Here is a 17,236-nt window from a genome sequence, read left to right as displayed (position 1 = left end):
CAACAACCACTTACACTCACACGCAGACCTACAGACAGCTTTAAGTATGCTGGATATAATTTGTATTCAAGGCAGCACAGTGGCATAGTGGTTAGCGTTGTTGTGGGTTTAGTTTCCAGTCTGGGGCCTTCCTGTGTTGAGTTTAGGGTTAGTTCTCCCCGTGCCTTCTGTGGATTTCCTCCCACAGTCCAAAGACATCATGTTTGGGTTAACTGGTGACTCTGAAGTGTCCGTTGGTCTGAGTGTGAGTGGTTGTTGGTCTCTGTCTGTCTCTGTGTGTTGGCTCTGTGATGGACTGGTGACCTGTACAGGGTGTACACCGCCCCTCACCCAATGTGAGCTGGAATTGGCTCCAGCACGTGACCCTGAAACGGATAAGCAGCTGAAGATGAATGAATGAATGAAATCCATTATTTATAATATAGCAAGTTTTCTATTTCAGTGTAAACAGTTTTTGATTCACTGGAAAATGACAAATGTTGCACAACCGTCTCGGGTTTCCCTTACTGGAGATTAACTCAGATTAACACCTTTCCTTTGTAACTCAGGTTGGGACTTCCTTCCTGCATCTCATCCTCAACATCACTACACTAGTGGGTCTAATGTCCCACAATAATGAGTTGTTGTGCTGGCATGAGGTGAAAAGAGTTGACTGGTGTGAGGAGTAACCTCTGTATCCATGTGAGAAGACAAAGGGGTGTTTGTGGCTTTTAAAAGCAAATTTAAAAGGACCATAAACACCGCCACCATTTTAAAGAAGGTCATTTTGTTTTGTCAGGAGGCTGAGGCAGGTTGGCCTCAATATGTCAGTGTTGGCAGCTTTCCACAGGTGTCTGATGGAGATTATACTCACGTCCTCTATCAACCCCTGGTATGAGAACTGGTCTTCTGTTGTCAGGAAAGTGCTGCTGACGGTGGTGAAAACTGCCCAGATCACCAGGAGCAGCCATTCTTCCACTGATCAAATCTATATCAGCAAGTTTAGGAGCTACGTGGCCCACATCATAAGGCACGTTAGCCACCTGGCCCATGGACTGTTTGATCCCTCTCCTCTAGGGCAAGAGGCTGCAGAGTATTAAAACCAGAGGGGCATATTGCACAAAACCCAAATAAGGGATTAAGCCAGGATATGTTGGTTAGCCTGGCTGAATTTAGCCTCAAGTCGGTTGCATGAAAGTAGGTCAAATGTATCCCTGTCAAGTTACTATGGTGATTTACTCTCTGCAGAGAGCCTGCTCCAGACTGTTTTGTTCATCTTTATAAAATGATGAGAAGAGCGTTAGCTCGGGAGTTCAACCCGAGCTAACGCTTGTGTTTCATTTGCTTCTCCATACACGTTCTGGAAAAACCCCACAGGAAGTGCATCTATCCTCTAACCACCCCCGGCGCCCTCTAGTGGTCGCCACTGGTGGCAACACACTAATATTAGCACATCCCCTTCTCTTTAAGTTGTTGACAATGAGCACAAGAAAACACATGCCTTCACCCATTCATATGATGTCAATACTATGAATCTAAATTATTCTAACCACGATTACAACATTGTCTTTTTCTACTAACTTCTTGTAAACTGTTATCTCCAGCATGACTTTTTTGAACCATGATTTCAATTAAAACCAAACTCTTTTAGACAAATAAACACATTTCAAATACATCATATTTGTATCTTCTTTTTTTTAACATATAACATTCGAACCAAAACATCCAGTACACTGATTTAAAGATTAAATCTAACCAGTCTTTTGATCTGACGTTCAGATTTCCTCAATACAGTATCCGGCCAACAATTGAATCAAAAGCAACTGGACTTAGGACTTCAGCTTGCCAAAGACGTTTTTGCTCTTATCCAGGGGGCTTCATCAGTTCATAACGCCTCGGTCTGACTGTTCCTCAGCATTCTGACAAACAGTAGAATTGGACCCAGATATTTAACCTCTGAGAGTGAGAGTGTTCATATAGCTCCTAAATCCAGTTGCTTTCGATTCAGCTATGACCATGACCTGGATGAATGAGAGTATACGCAGACATATCTTCAATACAGGCAACTCTGTGGAAACATCACTTGTCTCCAACTGCACATGTCCCTCTGATATCAACTTGAGCACCGTGACTGCACTCTCAGTTGTATGTTTGATCTCTATGTAGCAGGGCAGTGTAGTGAGCAGCTTGCAATTCATCAAAAGTTCTGCTCGGGACGGACCACGGTCAAGTGGGGCAGAGCTAGATAAGGCTCTGACTTCTTCAGAAGCTGCTTAATGATATGCACTCTGTTTTCAGCTTTGCCATTTGCCTGTGTATGCTGGGGACTGGATGTGACATATATATATTGTTTTGCAAACAGCTGCCATTCGTCACAGTTGCAACACAGACCATTGTCACGAGTCACCAGTCTCTGGTATTCCATGCCTACTGAATATGGGCTTGCCACGAGTAATAACACCGTTGGCAGTTGCATTTGTGAGCAGAGCAATTTCTGGGAAGTTTGACTGGCAATTAATGACAAACAAATCATTTTTCTAATTACAATGAAACAAATCCGTTCCTATTTGTGCACTGTCATGTCCCACAGTCACACCTGTTTCACTGAATGTCTTTGCATGCTGTTGCTAAGTCACTTGCATGGCACTGTCTCGCTGCCTCCTCGAGAGTTAGCTGAGCATCTCTTAGCAGACTGTGATGTCATTGTTGCATGCACATGCAGGACTCTGCGTTTCATTTCCAGACCAAGCTACATTTTTTGCAGCTTTCTCTTCTTCAGCTTAAATTTTACCTCTGCATTGCTCTGTCTCTTAAGATGCTTGATGTAGAGACTTCTGACCATTTGTGAATACGGTAAAAAAAGCAGGATTTGTGCATAATGTAGATTTATTTTATCCAATACTGACAATGTCACCAGACTGCTGATGGGACTGTGCAGCGTCTGGGTCCTGTGACACCTATGCTATTTTCTATTAGCACCAAATCAGTGAGTTCATATCCATTATTGGCTCAATAAGCAAGATATTTCCACTAAATTGATACTTACATACATACTTTGAGCCTGGAGTCCAGTGACAGTTTCCCCAGCTGCAGATGTGCCTTCCCCCTGTCATGTCCAAGAAATCCTGTTATGTTCTAGTTTTGTGTCTTGTTTTCCCGTGACTTCTTGTTTCATTTTGAAACCTTACTCTCCTCTCGTTTCAGGCAGCTTGCCCTTTCCCCTGCGTGTTTCCCTATGGTTTGATCGTCTCACCTGTTTCCCATTACCGTGTGTGTAGTCTGTGTCTCCCTTTGGCCTATGCCAGTTTGTCTTGTCTTTATGTCGGAGAACACACACTTACGTCCATGCCAAGTTTAATGTCCAGCCAGGCTTTGTATTTTGCATTGTCCAGGCCTTAGTTTACCTTTTTGGCATTCTGATACTGTGTTTTCTGTTTCCTCCCAGTGAGTGATTTTCTGTTATTTATATTCCAGTGTGAGTGATTGTTTATTTTGATACTTTGTTTCTTGAGTCTCCACTCACTTCACAGAGTTTCCACTAAAACTGCTTTGTGAAACCGACCCGGGTACAGATTAAATAAAGTCTGGGTTTTCCTTTCCAGAAACAGCAGTTACCATGTTCACCCAGAGTCACTTCAGGAGTAACCCAGAGTTCTGTCCATCTCCACCTTGTGTTGTGACTTGTCTGTCAATTGGAAAGACATCATTAATCATTACATTCATCAGTGTGAGGACAGAGGCAGATGTAGTTAGGAGGTGGAGGCCTAATCCTCAGATCAGGTTGTGTTGGTCCCACTCACTGAAGCAGCCTCCCAGTTGAGGGAAAAAAATCTGAATGAAGCTTTTGACAGACTGATCACTGCAAAGAACTAGCCTTTTCATAGCTACCATGTCATTTTGTAGATCAAGTCATACTTCTGAGTGAGAATGTATGTAGTGAAGGTGAAGACAAACATTTTAAAATAAGACGATGTAGATTTAAGTCTGACAGTATTGATCATATTTTCTCCTCCTGTATTTACTTTTATGTGTTGAAATGCAATAATTGATGTTGTCCACAATGTTTAAATGTAGACACCTGGAATTTTACTCAGTTTTAGCTGAAAATCACAGAAACCACGAGGCCGTTCCTGGGCAGAATCCGAGGTTACAATAATAATGCAATCGATACAAATGCGATGTTTCACCTACATCTTCATCTCCATCAAGTCGACATTTAACCCATCAAACAAATGAGTCCTTTTGCCGATTCAGAATATTAAAGTCTGATAATGTAATAATTTTCCTAGTGTTAACCCCTTGTGATGTATCCCCTGGGTTTGTGAACAGCCATTTTGAAACTTCCAGTCTATAATTTGACTACCACATCTTGGTTTCTGAATGCTATGCTGATTGTATAGCATACAGGAGGGCGAATGCAGTGTGGTACAATCTCTCAGTAACACATTGCCATGCATATGCTGCTTTGTTTTACTCTTAAGGAGACCATCATTTTAAACTAACATGTTGTATTATAGAAGACTTGAAACTGAGACCACAAACTCATAACACCTTTACTGAAATCAAGTGATAAATATTTACAGGCTCTGTTTCGCTGCTGCATTTGTTTTTTTTGAGGGGAGTGCATGCTGGCAACAGGTATCAAGGAATCAAAAAGCCTTTTACCATTCACTGATCACTTTATTTTTAGAGTGGAGCTGAAGGAGCCATAAGCTGAGTGAAAGACACACCACTCAAAGTCATTTACTAATTTTAATGGTTAAAAAAATACTTCTCTGCGCAAAGAGACAACAACAAATCCCTGTCTACTGAGGAGACAAGAAACCAAAACGAACATGGCCACCGAATGATGAAAGGTGGAGCGAGATAAGATGAGGTAAATGTTTTTGAGGATAGAAAACAAAAAAAAAAAAAGGCACAATTTACAATCAATCATGCCCCAAATTCACAATAACAACAACAATAATAATTATAATAATAATAATAATAATAGTAATAATAACAATATATCAGTACAACAAAAAAAAATATCTGAAAATCTCCAACAACAACCAAAAAAAAAAAAAAAAAAAAAAAAAAAAAAAATACAGACCAGTTACATTATACAAGGCAAGTCCTGCCTATCAGGCTCCTCTTGTGGGCACTACCATCATCAGGTATCTGTACACTGGAGCGCCCCAATCCTGCTCCTGATCCTCAAGCCCCACTTCTGGCTGCTGAACCAATACACACGCACGCACGCACCCCCAACCCCCCACCCCCCACCCACACACACACACACACAAAAATGTGCACATGCACACACGCTATCTGACCACCAGACAGGACACACAGAGTTTAGAGGGCCCGATGCAGTCGTCATGGCAGAAGGCACCACAGCCTTGGCACATGATCATGGCTTTGAGGCGGCATGAGCACTTGAGTGCCACCTCCTCAGCGGTACTGTCAGTGAAGGCCTGGATGCTGAGGGTGGTCTGACTTGAGGCCAAGCGGGGATGCAGCTGGAGCACACCATCTGCCATGCTCCGAGAGAAACCACCATTGTCCATGACTGATACATTAGCTGTGTAGCTCACAGATCCAACACCCCCAACCTGCTTTGGGAGCTTCCCATACAGCTGGAAAGGAAGGGAGGACACAGAGGAGGAGGGGGAGGGGGAGGAGGAGGTGGAAGGAGAACAAGAGGAATAAGGAGCTTTGCTGTGCTCTTTCTTTGCCATCCTGGCTAAAGTCATCTCCATGTTCAGGAGCCCCTCCATTGCCCCCCCGCTCAGGTAGCTGTCCACAGAGCTCAAAGGTTCTTTTTTGGTAACACTCACAGGTACGGTGGGGGAGAATTTGGCAAGAGCTTGGCACGAGGGGCGTGCAGCGGCTTCATTCTTTATGGTAGGTGCAGGAGAGAGCTGTTGTTGGTGAGAGTGGGGGAGCTGGGACTGGGGGGGACACCAGTTGATCTTAATAGTAGGCAATACCTCTGTGGGACAGGTGTCTGCATGGGGAGGAGATGGGCCATTAGGCATGGTTCGATGGGCTGGATGGGGCCTATCTGGAGTAGCCCCAGGTGAGGGTTGAGTGCCACGAGACTCTTTGATAACTACAGACTCCAAAGTGTTTTGAGAGCTGGGGTCAGACTTACTTCTGGAGGACAGTGCGCTGGTGGAGGAAGAGGAAGGTGGCAGAGAAGTGATGACTGGAACAGCCCCAGGGGCCTGCTGGGACTGATATTGAGACACAGCTGGGGCCTCCATCAAACATGAGACTGGCCGGCCTGTTAGAGACTTGATGTGAATCTGAGAGACTGCATTGAGCTCTGGACTAGAAGATGGTACCAAAGCTTCTGGCCTTTGTCGAGGCCCCAGAGTTCTTGCAAGCTGTGGTCTAGGTTGAGGGCCGGGCAACCGGTTGATCTCGAGCCTGTTGACAGTGTGTGAGGGTAGAACTTTCTCCAGGGGCAGGCTGCCCTGCAGCAGCTGGGTGACTAATGGATTGTTGGCCTCCACACTGGACACTGGCCTGGCTGAGCTGGCCAGTCTTTTGGAGGCAACTGCAGAGGGCTTCAAGCCTCCACGACACTCTTCCTCACCAGAACTCTGCCTAGAGGCTCTACCATCATCTACAAGTTCCATTGTTACCACAATGTTGGTTTCCTTTGGCCCAATTGTTTGGACTGTGGTGAGAGACTGATGGTCCAGTGAATGGGAATGGCTCTGCTGAGGTTGAGACAAATTGTTAGGGAAGCAAGGCTGAATGACTGTCTGGCCTTGGCGACTGGACACATGGGACTGAATCACCGGCTGCTGGTTCTGCAGGGAAGGGCTACAGATGACCAGTTGGCTGTTTCTCTGGGTGTTCAGGCTGGGGTCCCAGTCCTTGTCAGGCTGCTGCTGTTCATCATCCTGGCTCTCATTCTCACAGTCTGAAGCGGTTTCTGTAGAGTCGCTGTGTGTGGCAGCCTCGTCCTCTTTCTCTCCTACAGACGAATCCGCGTGGTGGGCAGAGAATGCGTCTGTTTGCTGTCTGCTGTGAAAGAGTGGCTCTTGAGGGTCTACATGGTGGGAACCATGTTGGATAACACCTTGACCAATGTCTTTCCCTTGTTCCTTGGAGCTGGCCAATGTCTGAATAACATCCACACCCTGAGCCCCAAACCTGGGAAGGGAATCTGGAATAGAGGTTGGGGCTAGTGGGGGTTTTTCACCCTGCTGGTCTTCCCTCTCTGAGTGTGCAACAACAGACTCCGGCACATGGTTTTGCGTCGCTGACTGAATGGCCACAGATACTCCTACAGTGTCAGGCTCTGGAGGAGGCAAGTCAACCACCTTGTCTGTAAATCCATGGGAAGGGCTCTGGTTATAGTCAGATGTCGCTTCTGTTTCCTCTACAGACTCCTGCCCTCCAGCTGCCTCCTCTCGAGGAGGGCTTGGAGTCTGTGACGGCTCCAAAGACATGGAAGTTGAGGTAGTGGATAGGGATGGGGAGGGCTGGGCTGTGTGATCTACATTGAGAAGCAGTAGTTGTGTTCCAGACGAATTAGCGCCTGAAGACGACCCATGCTCCTCCACCCCACCATCACCCCTGCTTCCACTTCTTCCTCCTCTTCCTCCTCCTCCTCCGGGCTCGATAGGTCCTGGATGCTCTCGTGCTCTTCGTCCACTGGTGCTATCCGATATCCCAGCAGCAGGCCGCAGCCGGACCCCGACTTGCCTTGTCCCGTCGCCAGAGGCTGCAACAGCAGCAGCGGCCTCGCGCTGGGCGCGGGCTTGCTGGGCCCGGGCTTTGATATCTGCCAAGGTGCGAGCGCCCCCTGTCCCTGTACGCCGCGAGCCCTCGCCGGGGGGCACGATCCGGGGACAGATCTGGTAGGTGGGGTGCCCTTTGACCCAGGGAGGTTTGATTCTGGACAATTGAATCTGGGAAAGAGACACAGAAATTGTGTTTAATTTTGGTAACTTTATCAGCTAATTTCTGAACAGGCAAATTATTTCCGTGCATAGGTTAATGTATCACATTCTTACCCGGATAGGCGGCACCTTGGGCTCTTCTGTTGTCGGCTGCGGCTTCTCCGAACGGACACTGTCAATTGTGGTACGAAAGGACTGACGGTCGTCAAGCCGTGGCCTCTTTTCGGGGAAGCTGGAGAAGGCCTGTGTCTCATCTGGCCTTCTCTTCTGTTCCTTGAGCTGGGTGCTGGGTGCAGGGGTGCTCGCTGGGCTGACTGAGGGGCTGCTCTCACGGCTGCTGGTGACAGTACCTCCTGTGATGGATGTAACCACGGAAGCAGCATCATCAAGGGGATCTGCAGCCACTGCAGCACTGGAGGAAGCTGAGGAGGATGACGATGAGTCCAGGCCAGCAGTAAAACCTCCCTGTCTATCAGAAGGTGAGGAGGGCGAGGAGGCAGGCGAAGATGCAGATGAGACAGAGGAGGATGAGGAGGAAGGAGACGAGGTGGAAGTAAGCACCGGTGCAGCCTCTTTGGGGAGTAGACGCGATGTAACCTCTGGCTCTTCATTTGCACTGATGGAAGCTGGGCTTGGGCTTGGACTTGGAGTAGGAGTCGGAGTGATGGCAGGTAAGGTGACTGACTCTGGGTTGGGAGAGGGCTTTGGCTCCATGGAGCCGCTCTCAGCTGGCAGCTCCACACCACACTCAGCTGGCAGAACCACCTCATTCTGAACAACTGTACTGTCAGAGACAGGAGAGCCAACAGCGACAGCTGAGATGTCCACTGCAGCACTGGCTTCAGCTGCTTCTGCAGGCTGTAAGGCTGAAGCAGGGGTCTTACAGAGGTTTCTGCGGGCCCGACGACGAAGGTCAGCTCGGGTGCGTCTTCTCATCCTGCCATCTCTTCTCCGCCGACCCACGCTGCGTCTCTTGGGGGCACCACTTGCTACCACGGCCACATCACTGTCAAGCACACTGGCTCCAACTTCACTAGCTTCATTCATTGTGAGCTTCAGAGACTCCTCTCGTGTCAGGCCAGACCTGCAGACAAACTAAATGTCAGCACATTGTACACACAGTGACCACACCTAACAAGGCTCACACTGAGTCTGTCTACTTCACATGAATAGCTGCTCAGACAGCTGAAAACACAGGGTTTTCTAAATAACAATCATTATATTGAGGATGTTCAGTCAACTAATAACTAATAAACAGGAACACTACTTTAACCATCCTTCAATGACAAAATAGGGGGCTCAGATGTGTATGAACTGAGTTAGTCTTACTTTTGACCGTGATATTCTTCAAAGAATTTCTCTTTCCATGCCTCCACCTTCTTCTCTTTTTCCATCTCTTGTCGGAAACGCACTTGCATCTCATGGGTAAACTCACCTAAAGGAGTCAAACACAGGTAAAGGTGCGAAAAGAGAAGAGAAAAAAAAAAAAAAAAAAAAAACTGTAAAGCACTATCATTTAATTGTACAATCCTGGTTTGTTTAAACAAGCTGCAGGTGTTCAGTTGTAGTTCTGATCAAAGACAGTAAAATGTTTGTAAAATGTTTAGCAATTTGCTAAACAGTCAATTACCCTCAGCCAGTCTCTCTTTCCAGCTCTGGGAAGCATGGGTGAAGAACTCATTGTTTAGAGCAGAGCTGCTAAGTCTGGCCATCCCATCAGGTCCAATCTGCAAAGCAAGGATACAAACTATAAACAATAGGAAAATTGAACACATGGATAACACAGACTATAGATCTGACTAAATGTACACCGGATAGGCCTTATATTATCCAACAATTTGTAATTGACTTTATTCTGGCTCTATTACCTTTTAATTAACAACAACTACTGAAAGGATTCCATCCATATGAGTGAACAGATGACACCACTCAAGGGCACCGGTCCGTGATGTTGACTGCTGTGTGATTAGTTTGGCTTAGGCTGTGTAATATCACTACTGACAAAGGCTGAAGAGAGAAGAAGAGGGAGGGAAAACAAAATACACACACACCTGCCTGTCCACCTCTGGTAGCAGCTGCAGCAGCTGCTGCTGAGAGTGTGCAGGAAAGGCTGAGAAGGTCCGCACATTGATGAGAGCTCGAATATTGGTGTTGACCAGGATGGATCCTGGTGTTTCAAAGTCTACATCTACCCCTCCTCGACTCCTCTTCATAGGCCCTGTTACAACAAAGAGCACAAATTAAAACTGATGCCGATCCTAACAGTTCTTGTCCTTTGTCATTACTGGCATCATGTCAATGACAGTGGTCCTTACCAGAGGGGACGTGCTCTCCATTGACTTTCAGAGGGGTAAGGACAACGCGGGGCATCATGACTGCTTTCTTCCTCTGCCTCCCTGACTGTAACACAAGTTGGTTGGAAAGGTGGCAAAAGTTCCATAGTCAGTATATTGAGCAGCCGTTTGCCTCCGTAGAAGCATTCGTGGAGGCCACAGCAACAACTAGTGCACTCAGCAGCCCTTTATATCCCCATTCCTAATCATCATGTTATATTTTCCCCAGTTAAAATGGCAGAAGATGCGTTTTAGCCTTGCTAACCTGTCTGGAGCGGCTCAGTCTGGTCTGGGCGTGTTGAGGATGCTGGGTTTGCTGTGTGTCTGTGCGTCCCTGCTGTCCTGCTGCCCTGCTGAGGCGGGTTTGAGGCTGGGAACTGGGGGCATGCAGTTCTGTGGAGCAGGAAGCACTTGACGAGCTCTCATCCACTGAGGCTTCAGGTCAGGGGGAAATACACATTTCCACTTATGAGACACACGACAGAAGCCAACACACCTTATGTTGTTCAGCATTGCAGCAGAAACATATAGAGACAAGACACATGCTGTAGATAACACTCACCATCTGACTCTGACCAACACTGAAATGCCAATTATCACTACATTGAAAATACTGACATGCTTTAAGAACAAGCTTGAGAAGGACGGTCAGTGGGAGGTGGGACTCGAAAGCCCAGCTCCTCAAATATCAAAGGAACTAGAATCACCTCCAACCAAGTTCATTTTACAGGTGTGAAAGGCTTTGCAGAAAATCATGTCGACACAGTGAAATTCACCTTTGACTCTTTGTATATAAACTGTGGCATGATCATCCTATGAATGTTTTAATTATATTTTAATTATCTTCATGCATTTCTGATCCCCGGACATTTTGTCTCATCATCAAAAATATATGAAACAAAAATACATGAAATTATACAATGAATGATCTGTGACTGAAGACCACTTATGACTTCCTCCATTATTACTGGCCTTATTACCCTATAATATTGTCTTTGCTCCCTCCCTCTGGTGACGGCAGACAGTCCACCATTCTGCCGTCTGTTTGAGGTTTCTACCTCTTAAATTGGGTCTTTCCTGTCATATCATAAGGTGCTACTCACGTGGGAATGCTTACAGCTGTAATAATAAAGAGAAGGTTTAAGCCTGCAGGTGCCAGCCTGAAAAGTGCCTAGAGAAAATGTTGATCGTAATTTGGAGCTTTTTAAGAAAAACTGCCTAGAATTGAGTTGGCGTATAGTGAATGAATAACCATCTAAGGAAGTAGACCACAAGTGTTTGCTAGAGGTGATGAAATTACTGGTATGTAGTTGATGTTACCATCATTATCTCCACTTGCAGCAGCAGTTGTTTCAGTGGAATCGCAGCTCTCCTGCTCAGTGATTTCTGTGGGGCAGTCTGGGGCCACAGCGGAACTTGCTGCAGGGATGCTGCTGGAAGCTGAGTGAGCACTGCTACCAGCAGCATCGGTCGGCGTCTCTGATTCTGAAGTCGTCTTTGTCCACTGGAGTGCATTTTTCTACAGCATGAACAGTACAGTTAGAGGGACCCTGTCTGTCTGGATAAAAGCTGTTCTCTATGAGTAGTGCTTATCAGAAATTTCATGTAAAAAAAATTCAGTACTACATTATGTATTCCCACCAGTGAGTTTGTCAGAGCCATTTCAGCTAGTGCCAGTACTTCCTCTGGTACTCACTCTAATGTTAGCAATCCTGCATAGTAGTAAATCACCGCAATTATCTACCAAGCAGCAAACTGTTCTTAACTCTGCCTCTCACTCTCAACCAGTGACTCTCATACATTTTAGTTAGTGTGCTTCAGTCAGGAAATGTTCCCATTATAAACTCTAAACTCTGTAGGCTCTAGGTTATGTTGTGTTTGGACTTCTTTTCTGGACAAAAGTTCTGAGAGCGATGATTGACGGTCCTCACCTTCAGGGTGAACAGACTCATTCGTCCAGGCAGCTTGAAGAAGATGCTGTTCTTGACACGGTCTCCTCTCACCTGAGAATGCAGCATGGTGACCAGGCAGGCCAACGGAGCTGTCCCACTGTGGAGTTACACACACGCACACACATGACTAGACATAGAATTCATAAATGTAAAATTGTACACCGAGACCACACTGCTGGCCATATTGGCTCATTTGGGGAAATGCTGTAAATCAATCATTGCTCGTGTCCACTTAAGTTTTTTCACCCATCCCTTTCCTTTTTGCATGCTCTCCAAACTGGTTCAAAGGAAATGCATGGGCCCACACTGTTACAATATCTTAGATAATCTAACAGCTAAGTATCTGACTGTAACAGCTTGGAGTCATGTCATAACTTGGTGCCCTTCTGTAAGGTGATGCAATTGGGGTAATTATTTTTATTTTATTCTTTCCTCACATTGATCCCCCCCCCCCCCTAAGAAGGGGGGAAAAAAAAAAAAAAAAAAAAATCACTCCAGGTGTGCCATGCAATGGCAGCACCTTCACCACATGTTCGCACAACATGGGGCCCCTGTGTGTGTGTGTGTGTGTGTGTGTGTGTGGCTGTTTTGGGGCCTTTATATATGTATGTCAGAGAGTAAATGTCATTTTGTTGTGTGTACATTAATTTCAGTGTGTGTCTAATGACATTTAAGATTTCTTCTTCCTCTGCTATATTTGGCAGTGGATTTTTTTTTTCTTGATTTAGTGAGGTAAAGCCTTGCTTGGTTGAGGTGTTCTGTGCTAAAGCACAGCAAATAACATATGCAAGTCAGAGATGTCAAAGTCCAGCAGTTTGAAGGTGCTGTGTCTTTGGGTCGAATACTGCTCCAAAAAAGAAACATGTTAGATCAATACATGTATATGTTTATTCAAAATTCAGCTAAGATTTTCACAACTGTTAATTTGCAACACTTCAGCTTGACCACATCTATCTGGCAGAGCCATCTTATCACACATGAAGAAAAGAAATTTGACTGCTTCACTGGTCCTGCGCCATTCTTCAACAAAGTTGAAATCACAGTGTGCTTTACATCCAACAATGACTGATGATTTTTAAATGATCTCACTTTCCTCAGGAAAGCAAACAAGATACAGTCAACATTTAAAACTGAGGAAGTAATAGTGGAGAAGCAAGAAGTGTGAGCACCTACCTCCTGTTGGTCATTAGCAGGTCCAGAGGTCCAGCCAAAGGGAAAATAAAGACTCATAGTTAAAAATCAGACTTACATGTTCTATTGGTTTGTACTGTACGATAAGTTGTGTGAACACTATTAACACCAGGCAGGATAGTGCAGGTACCAAACAACATACAACATTGTCTATCAGTTACACATGGCTTAACTATTCTAAAATCAGCCACAGGGACTTCTACTATAAACTCTGAGCGTGTGTGTGTGTGTGTGTCTGACCTCATTTCTTTCAGCCCCTTGGTCTGGATGACATGGAGGATTTGTTTGGGGGTCATGGGAGCATCAGAGAAGTTCTCCAACACCTGGTAACCAGCCACAAATTTTACACAAACACAATTTACAGGCCCTTTGTAGATGAACAGTAACAGTCGTTTAAAGTATACATTCAAAGTGAAAACGCATACATTTTAATTGGGAAAGAAAGAGAAAGAGCAAGGGCAAGATGGAATGTTATTTTTCTAAACTGTCCATCACTTCAATTTACCAGAGGTGGACTCAAGTCAAGTTCTGGATATATCACAGATCATGAGATTAATAATTATTCTGGTCATTAATCAGCTGCAAGTAAGTAAGCATTTTTCCATAAAACGGCCCAGCCACAGAACCATCCGATTGGTTGCAAATCAAAAATAATAGGTTATCAGCACTGAAGGCAACTGTAAACACAGACAGGTATAAGCTAGACTTATAGTCATCAAGCAGAGCTGTGTGTTTGAGAAATGAGGCAAACATTGCTGAAGTTGCAATAGCATCACCCTGTACATTGACATTTAGACACCGAGAAATAACTTGCCATTGCTTACTACTAAGATAATGTCACGATCTGAATGGTGTGTAAGTAACTGCTGAATTGAAAAAGCAGCCCCTAAAAAGGAGCAGAGAGCTAAGCGAATTAGCTAAACAAACTGAAATTATAAGCACAGTAGGTAGATAGGCACTACGATGAAGAACACAGCAGTGTCAATTAGGCTGTGATGGAGCAGTGATAAAATCAACCAAGAATAGACAACACTGACTGGAGCACTTTAGCCCCTGATGTACTAAAATGGAAAAGACTAAAATTGGGTTAATGTTACTTAGAAGTATAAAAATGGTTGCAGATAAATTTACAAAGTAAACCAGTTAAAAGTAAATATGGCGTTAATATGATGATGCAGCTTCATTTTAAAGGGGGCAGGGGAAAATGTGTCATATGGTTATAAAAAATTTATAAAACTATTATATTAAAGAGTATCTTTAGGCCACAAGGTGTGTCTGTTCCCATGTGAGGACAGCACTGACATAAACCAACTGTAGTCAAGCTGTTTGGGCTTATAACTGAGATTTACTGTTCACGCAGTTGGTAATTTATTAAAATATCTGTTCTGGAGTTGTAGAATTGGTCCTGGAAAAAAAACAAAAAACAAACAAATCAACCCAAACACAGCAATAGCACAAGCGCATACCTTTGCAAAAGTAACACATATTCAAATTGTACAAAATCATGGAGCTTAACTTTAATGAGATAACACATTTTTCAAACTAAGAGGAAACCATTATTTCTTTGGAAAATGTCCAAAATGCAGTACTGTGCAATGGTAATGAAAGTTAAAAAATACAGTAACAAATAAACATGTTAGAGTTCTTCCTAAGACCCCATTCTATCCTTTAACCATAGTTCATAATGAAAATATTTATTTGGGAGTGATCCTGCAGAAGTACAGGCTTGGGTGAAAACACTGCCTCGAAGATGTAGCTGACCACAACCTGAAGCCACAGCAGACGTGTCACAACTTTAATGAGCTTGTTCACTGTTAGAATGGTATCTCTTTGTCCTGCTTTATGTTTGAGGGTATATTGATAAAGAAATCTAATTATGAAATTCAAAAGTAAAGTAGTGGAGCTATATAAAAACTGAGGAGGTCATAAAACCTGAATCAGCTGCCTATTTTGGTGCTTAAGTGTGCACTGTTAAGACAGTGTGATTGTTTACTTGGAAGAATGTCAGGTCTGTAAGGATTTTTTCATGCAAGTCTAAGTGTTTACATCATAAAACAGCTGTAAGAGTAGGAGGCTTGATACTAGTAATCCCTTGGCATTAAGAGAAGAAACAATGAAAACGACATCTGACCACAGCTGATGATAGGGACTTTTTACACAATGGACTTTGTTCATTTGCAGTTCATACTTAGCTTGTTTTGCACATTAAAAAAAAAATCTATCACTAGACCTTCAACAGAAGATTAACGAGGCTTCTTTCATTTTCCTGTGCCGTTTGGTGACAATGTGGATTCGTGAGACAGCTGAGTTAGTGGCTCATGTTAGCTTCTAGCTTTGCTAACGTTAGCATGCACTGTGGCCAGCAACGTTAGCTAGTTGGAATTACACCGAATTAAGGGTTATATTAATACTGCAGGTTGAACGACAACACATTTACATTGTGTTTTTTTGGCTCAAAGTACAGACACCTAGCCTAGCGCCTGTGTGTGTTTACTTCGTCGGGTAGCTCAGATGATAATTAGCGTAGCACAGGCTAGTTTGCTGCCTAGCAAACAAAGGGCTCCGAGAGAAGATGTAGATATTAGCATGCTAACCATCGTTGGCATCCTATGTCGCGTAGCTTTTTGTGTTAGACGCCCAAAAGACATGCAGCAATAGTAAAGTGTGACCTTCTTGTAGCAGTTCAGATAGCGTGTCTTCAGCTAAGTTAACGCTGGCATTGAATTAGCTCACCGATACTAACGCCACAGCAGAGCACAGGCTGTGGTCGTGAGGAGAATATTCAAACGCAACACATCTAGATGAACCACTTCATATGTATTCATACATGACGCATATGCAGCAGCAATGCACAAATAGAGTGTTTACCATGCGAGCCGCCTCAGCCCAGGTCCGCTCCTTCTTTCTCTTTTGTTTGTCCTTCATTTCCTTTGCACTGGTGTCTGCGGCTAGCTTGCTGTGTGTACAAAGCAACCTCAATGCGATGGCGTTTTAGCTGCTTAGCAAAATGGCTAACGACGCTCTAGGATAGGTATGCAAACACAAGACAGGACAGCCTTCTTAGGTCGGCAAGATGCTACGGTGTCTGCTCGTCTCTACTGATCCTTACTACTTTCTCCAATGCTTTGTCTAAACGACCTCAACACACATCGTCTGTCTGTAGCATAGCAGCAGTGCGAGTGCAGTGCTGGCGGTGGTGCAGCTGCAGAACAAGCCTCTTTGGAATGCAACAACCAGGTCAAAGGTCAAACGCTCCGCAGGAATGTAACAAAACAACTGCAAGCTCGTCGCGCACAAACAGTTTAGACTACACATACATTTTCCTTTTTGATTCTGTAAATTTAGAAAAAAAATTGCGCAACAATCAGTTTTATGATTTTACGATCATCATTCGTAAATTTCATAGTAAATAATGCGCATGTGGCAAAACCATTAATGTTTCAAGGATCTATGAAGAATCGTACAATTGATTTAAAAATAAACAAATAATTAAATGTATTTAATGAATTTCACATACATACATATATATATATATATCTTCATATAGGATTTTTAGATATCGAGGTGAATTATTAAGGTTCAAGTCTGGCTTTTCGCTCCTATGAAGGAGGATCACTTCTTTCCGGTGCATATTACGGCGGATAATTATGCTGATCGGCTAACCTTCCCGGGAGGTTATGTTAGAGACTCAGGTCACTGGGAATAAAAGCCCCGCCCCCTGACCAATCGAGTCTCTCTGAAAAAAAAAAAAAACATCATCATCCCCAACCCTAACTCTAACCCCCATGGAGCTGGGAGCACGAATCGTCAGGGGATCCCCAATAAAAAGCAAAGGTTTAGAGGAGATTTCATATGAGATGCAGTTTACCACAACATCTGC

General features: G+C 44.4%; 1 protein-coding gene across 4 annotated transcripts; it reads right to left on the bottom strand.

Annotated features, from left to right (window-relative positions):
• Positions 1-5,038: 5,038 nt before the first annotated feature.
• On the bottom strand, positions 5,039-16,561 carry asxl1 (ASXL transcriptional regulator 1). 4 transcript variants are annotated; one of them, XM_029506572.1, is made up of 15 exons: positions 16,225-16,281; positions 13,597-13,679; positions 13,339-13,341; positions 12,145-12,262; positions 11,672-11,732; positions 11,534-11,611; positions 10,604-10,648; positions 10,479-10,507; positions 10,196-10,280; positions 9,932-10,098; positions 9,511-9,607; positions 9,210-9,315; positions 8,566-8,964; positions 7,995-8,523; positions 5,039-7,889 (listed from the first exon to the last, which is right to left on the bottom strand). In XM_029506572.1, exons 1-15 carry the CDS (start codon positions 16,279-16,281, stop codon positions 5,286-5,288), a joined length of 4,461 nt encoding a protein of 1,486 aa, XP_029362432.1. In that variant the 3' UTR covers positions 5,039-5,285. The 4 variants fall into 4 exon arrangements, with proteins under 4 accessions (XP_029362432.1, XP_029362428.1, XP_029362430.1 ...); XM_029506568.1 differs by having other exon boundaries at positions 7,995-8,964; positions 10,479-10,648; positions 11,534-11,732; positions 16,225-16,561; XM_029506570.1 differs by lacking the exon at positions 13,339-13,341 and having other exon boundaries at positions 7,995-8,964; positions 10,479-10,648; positions 11,534-11,732; positions 16,225-16,561.
• Positions 16,562-17,236: the final 675 nt, after the last annotated feature.

The sequence above is a fragment of the Echeneis naucrates genome, chromosome 7, assembly GCF_900963305.1.
Source record: "Echeneis naucrates chromosome 7, fEcheNa1.1, whole genome shotgun sequence".
NCBI classification, from domain to species: Eukaryota; Metazoa; Chordata; class Actinopteri; order Carangiformes; family Echeneidae; genus Echeneis; species Echeneis naucrates.
This window is presented reverse-complemented; position numbering and strand designations above follow the sequence as displayed.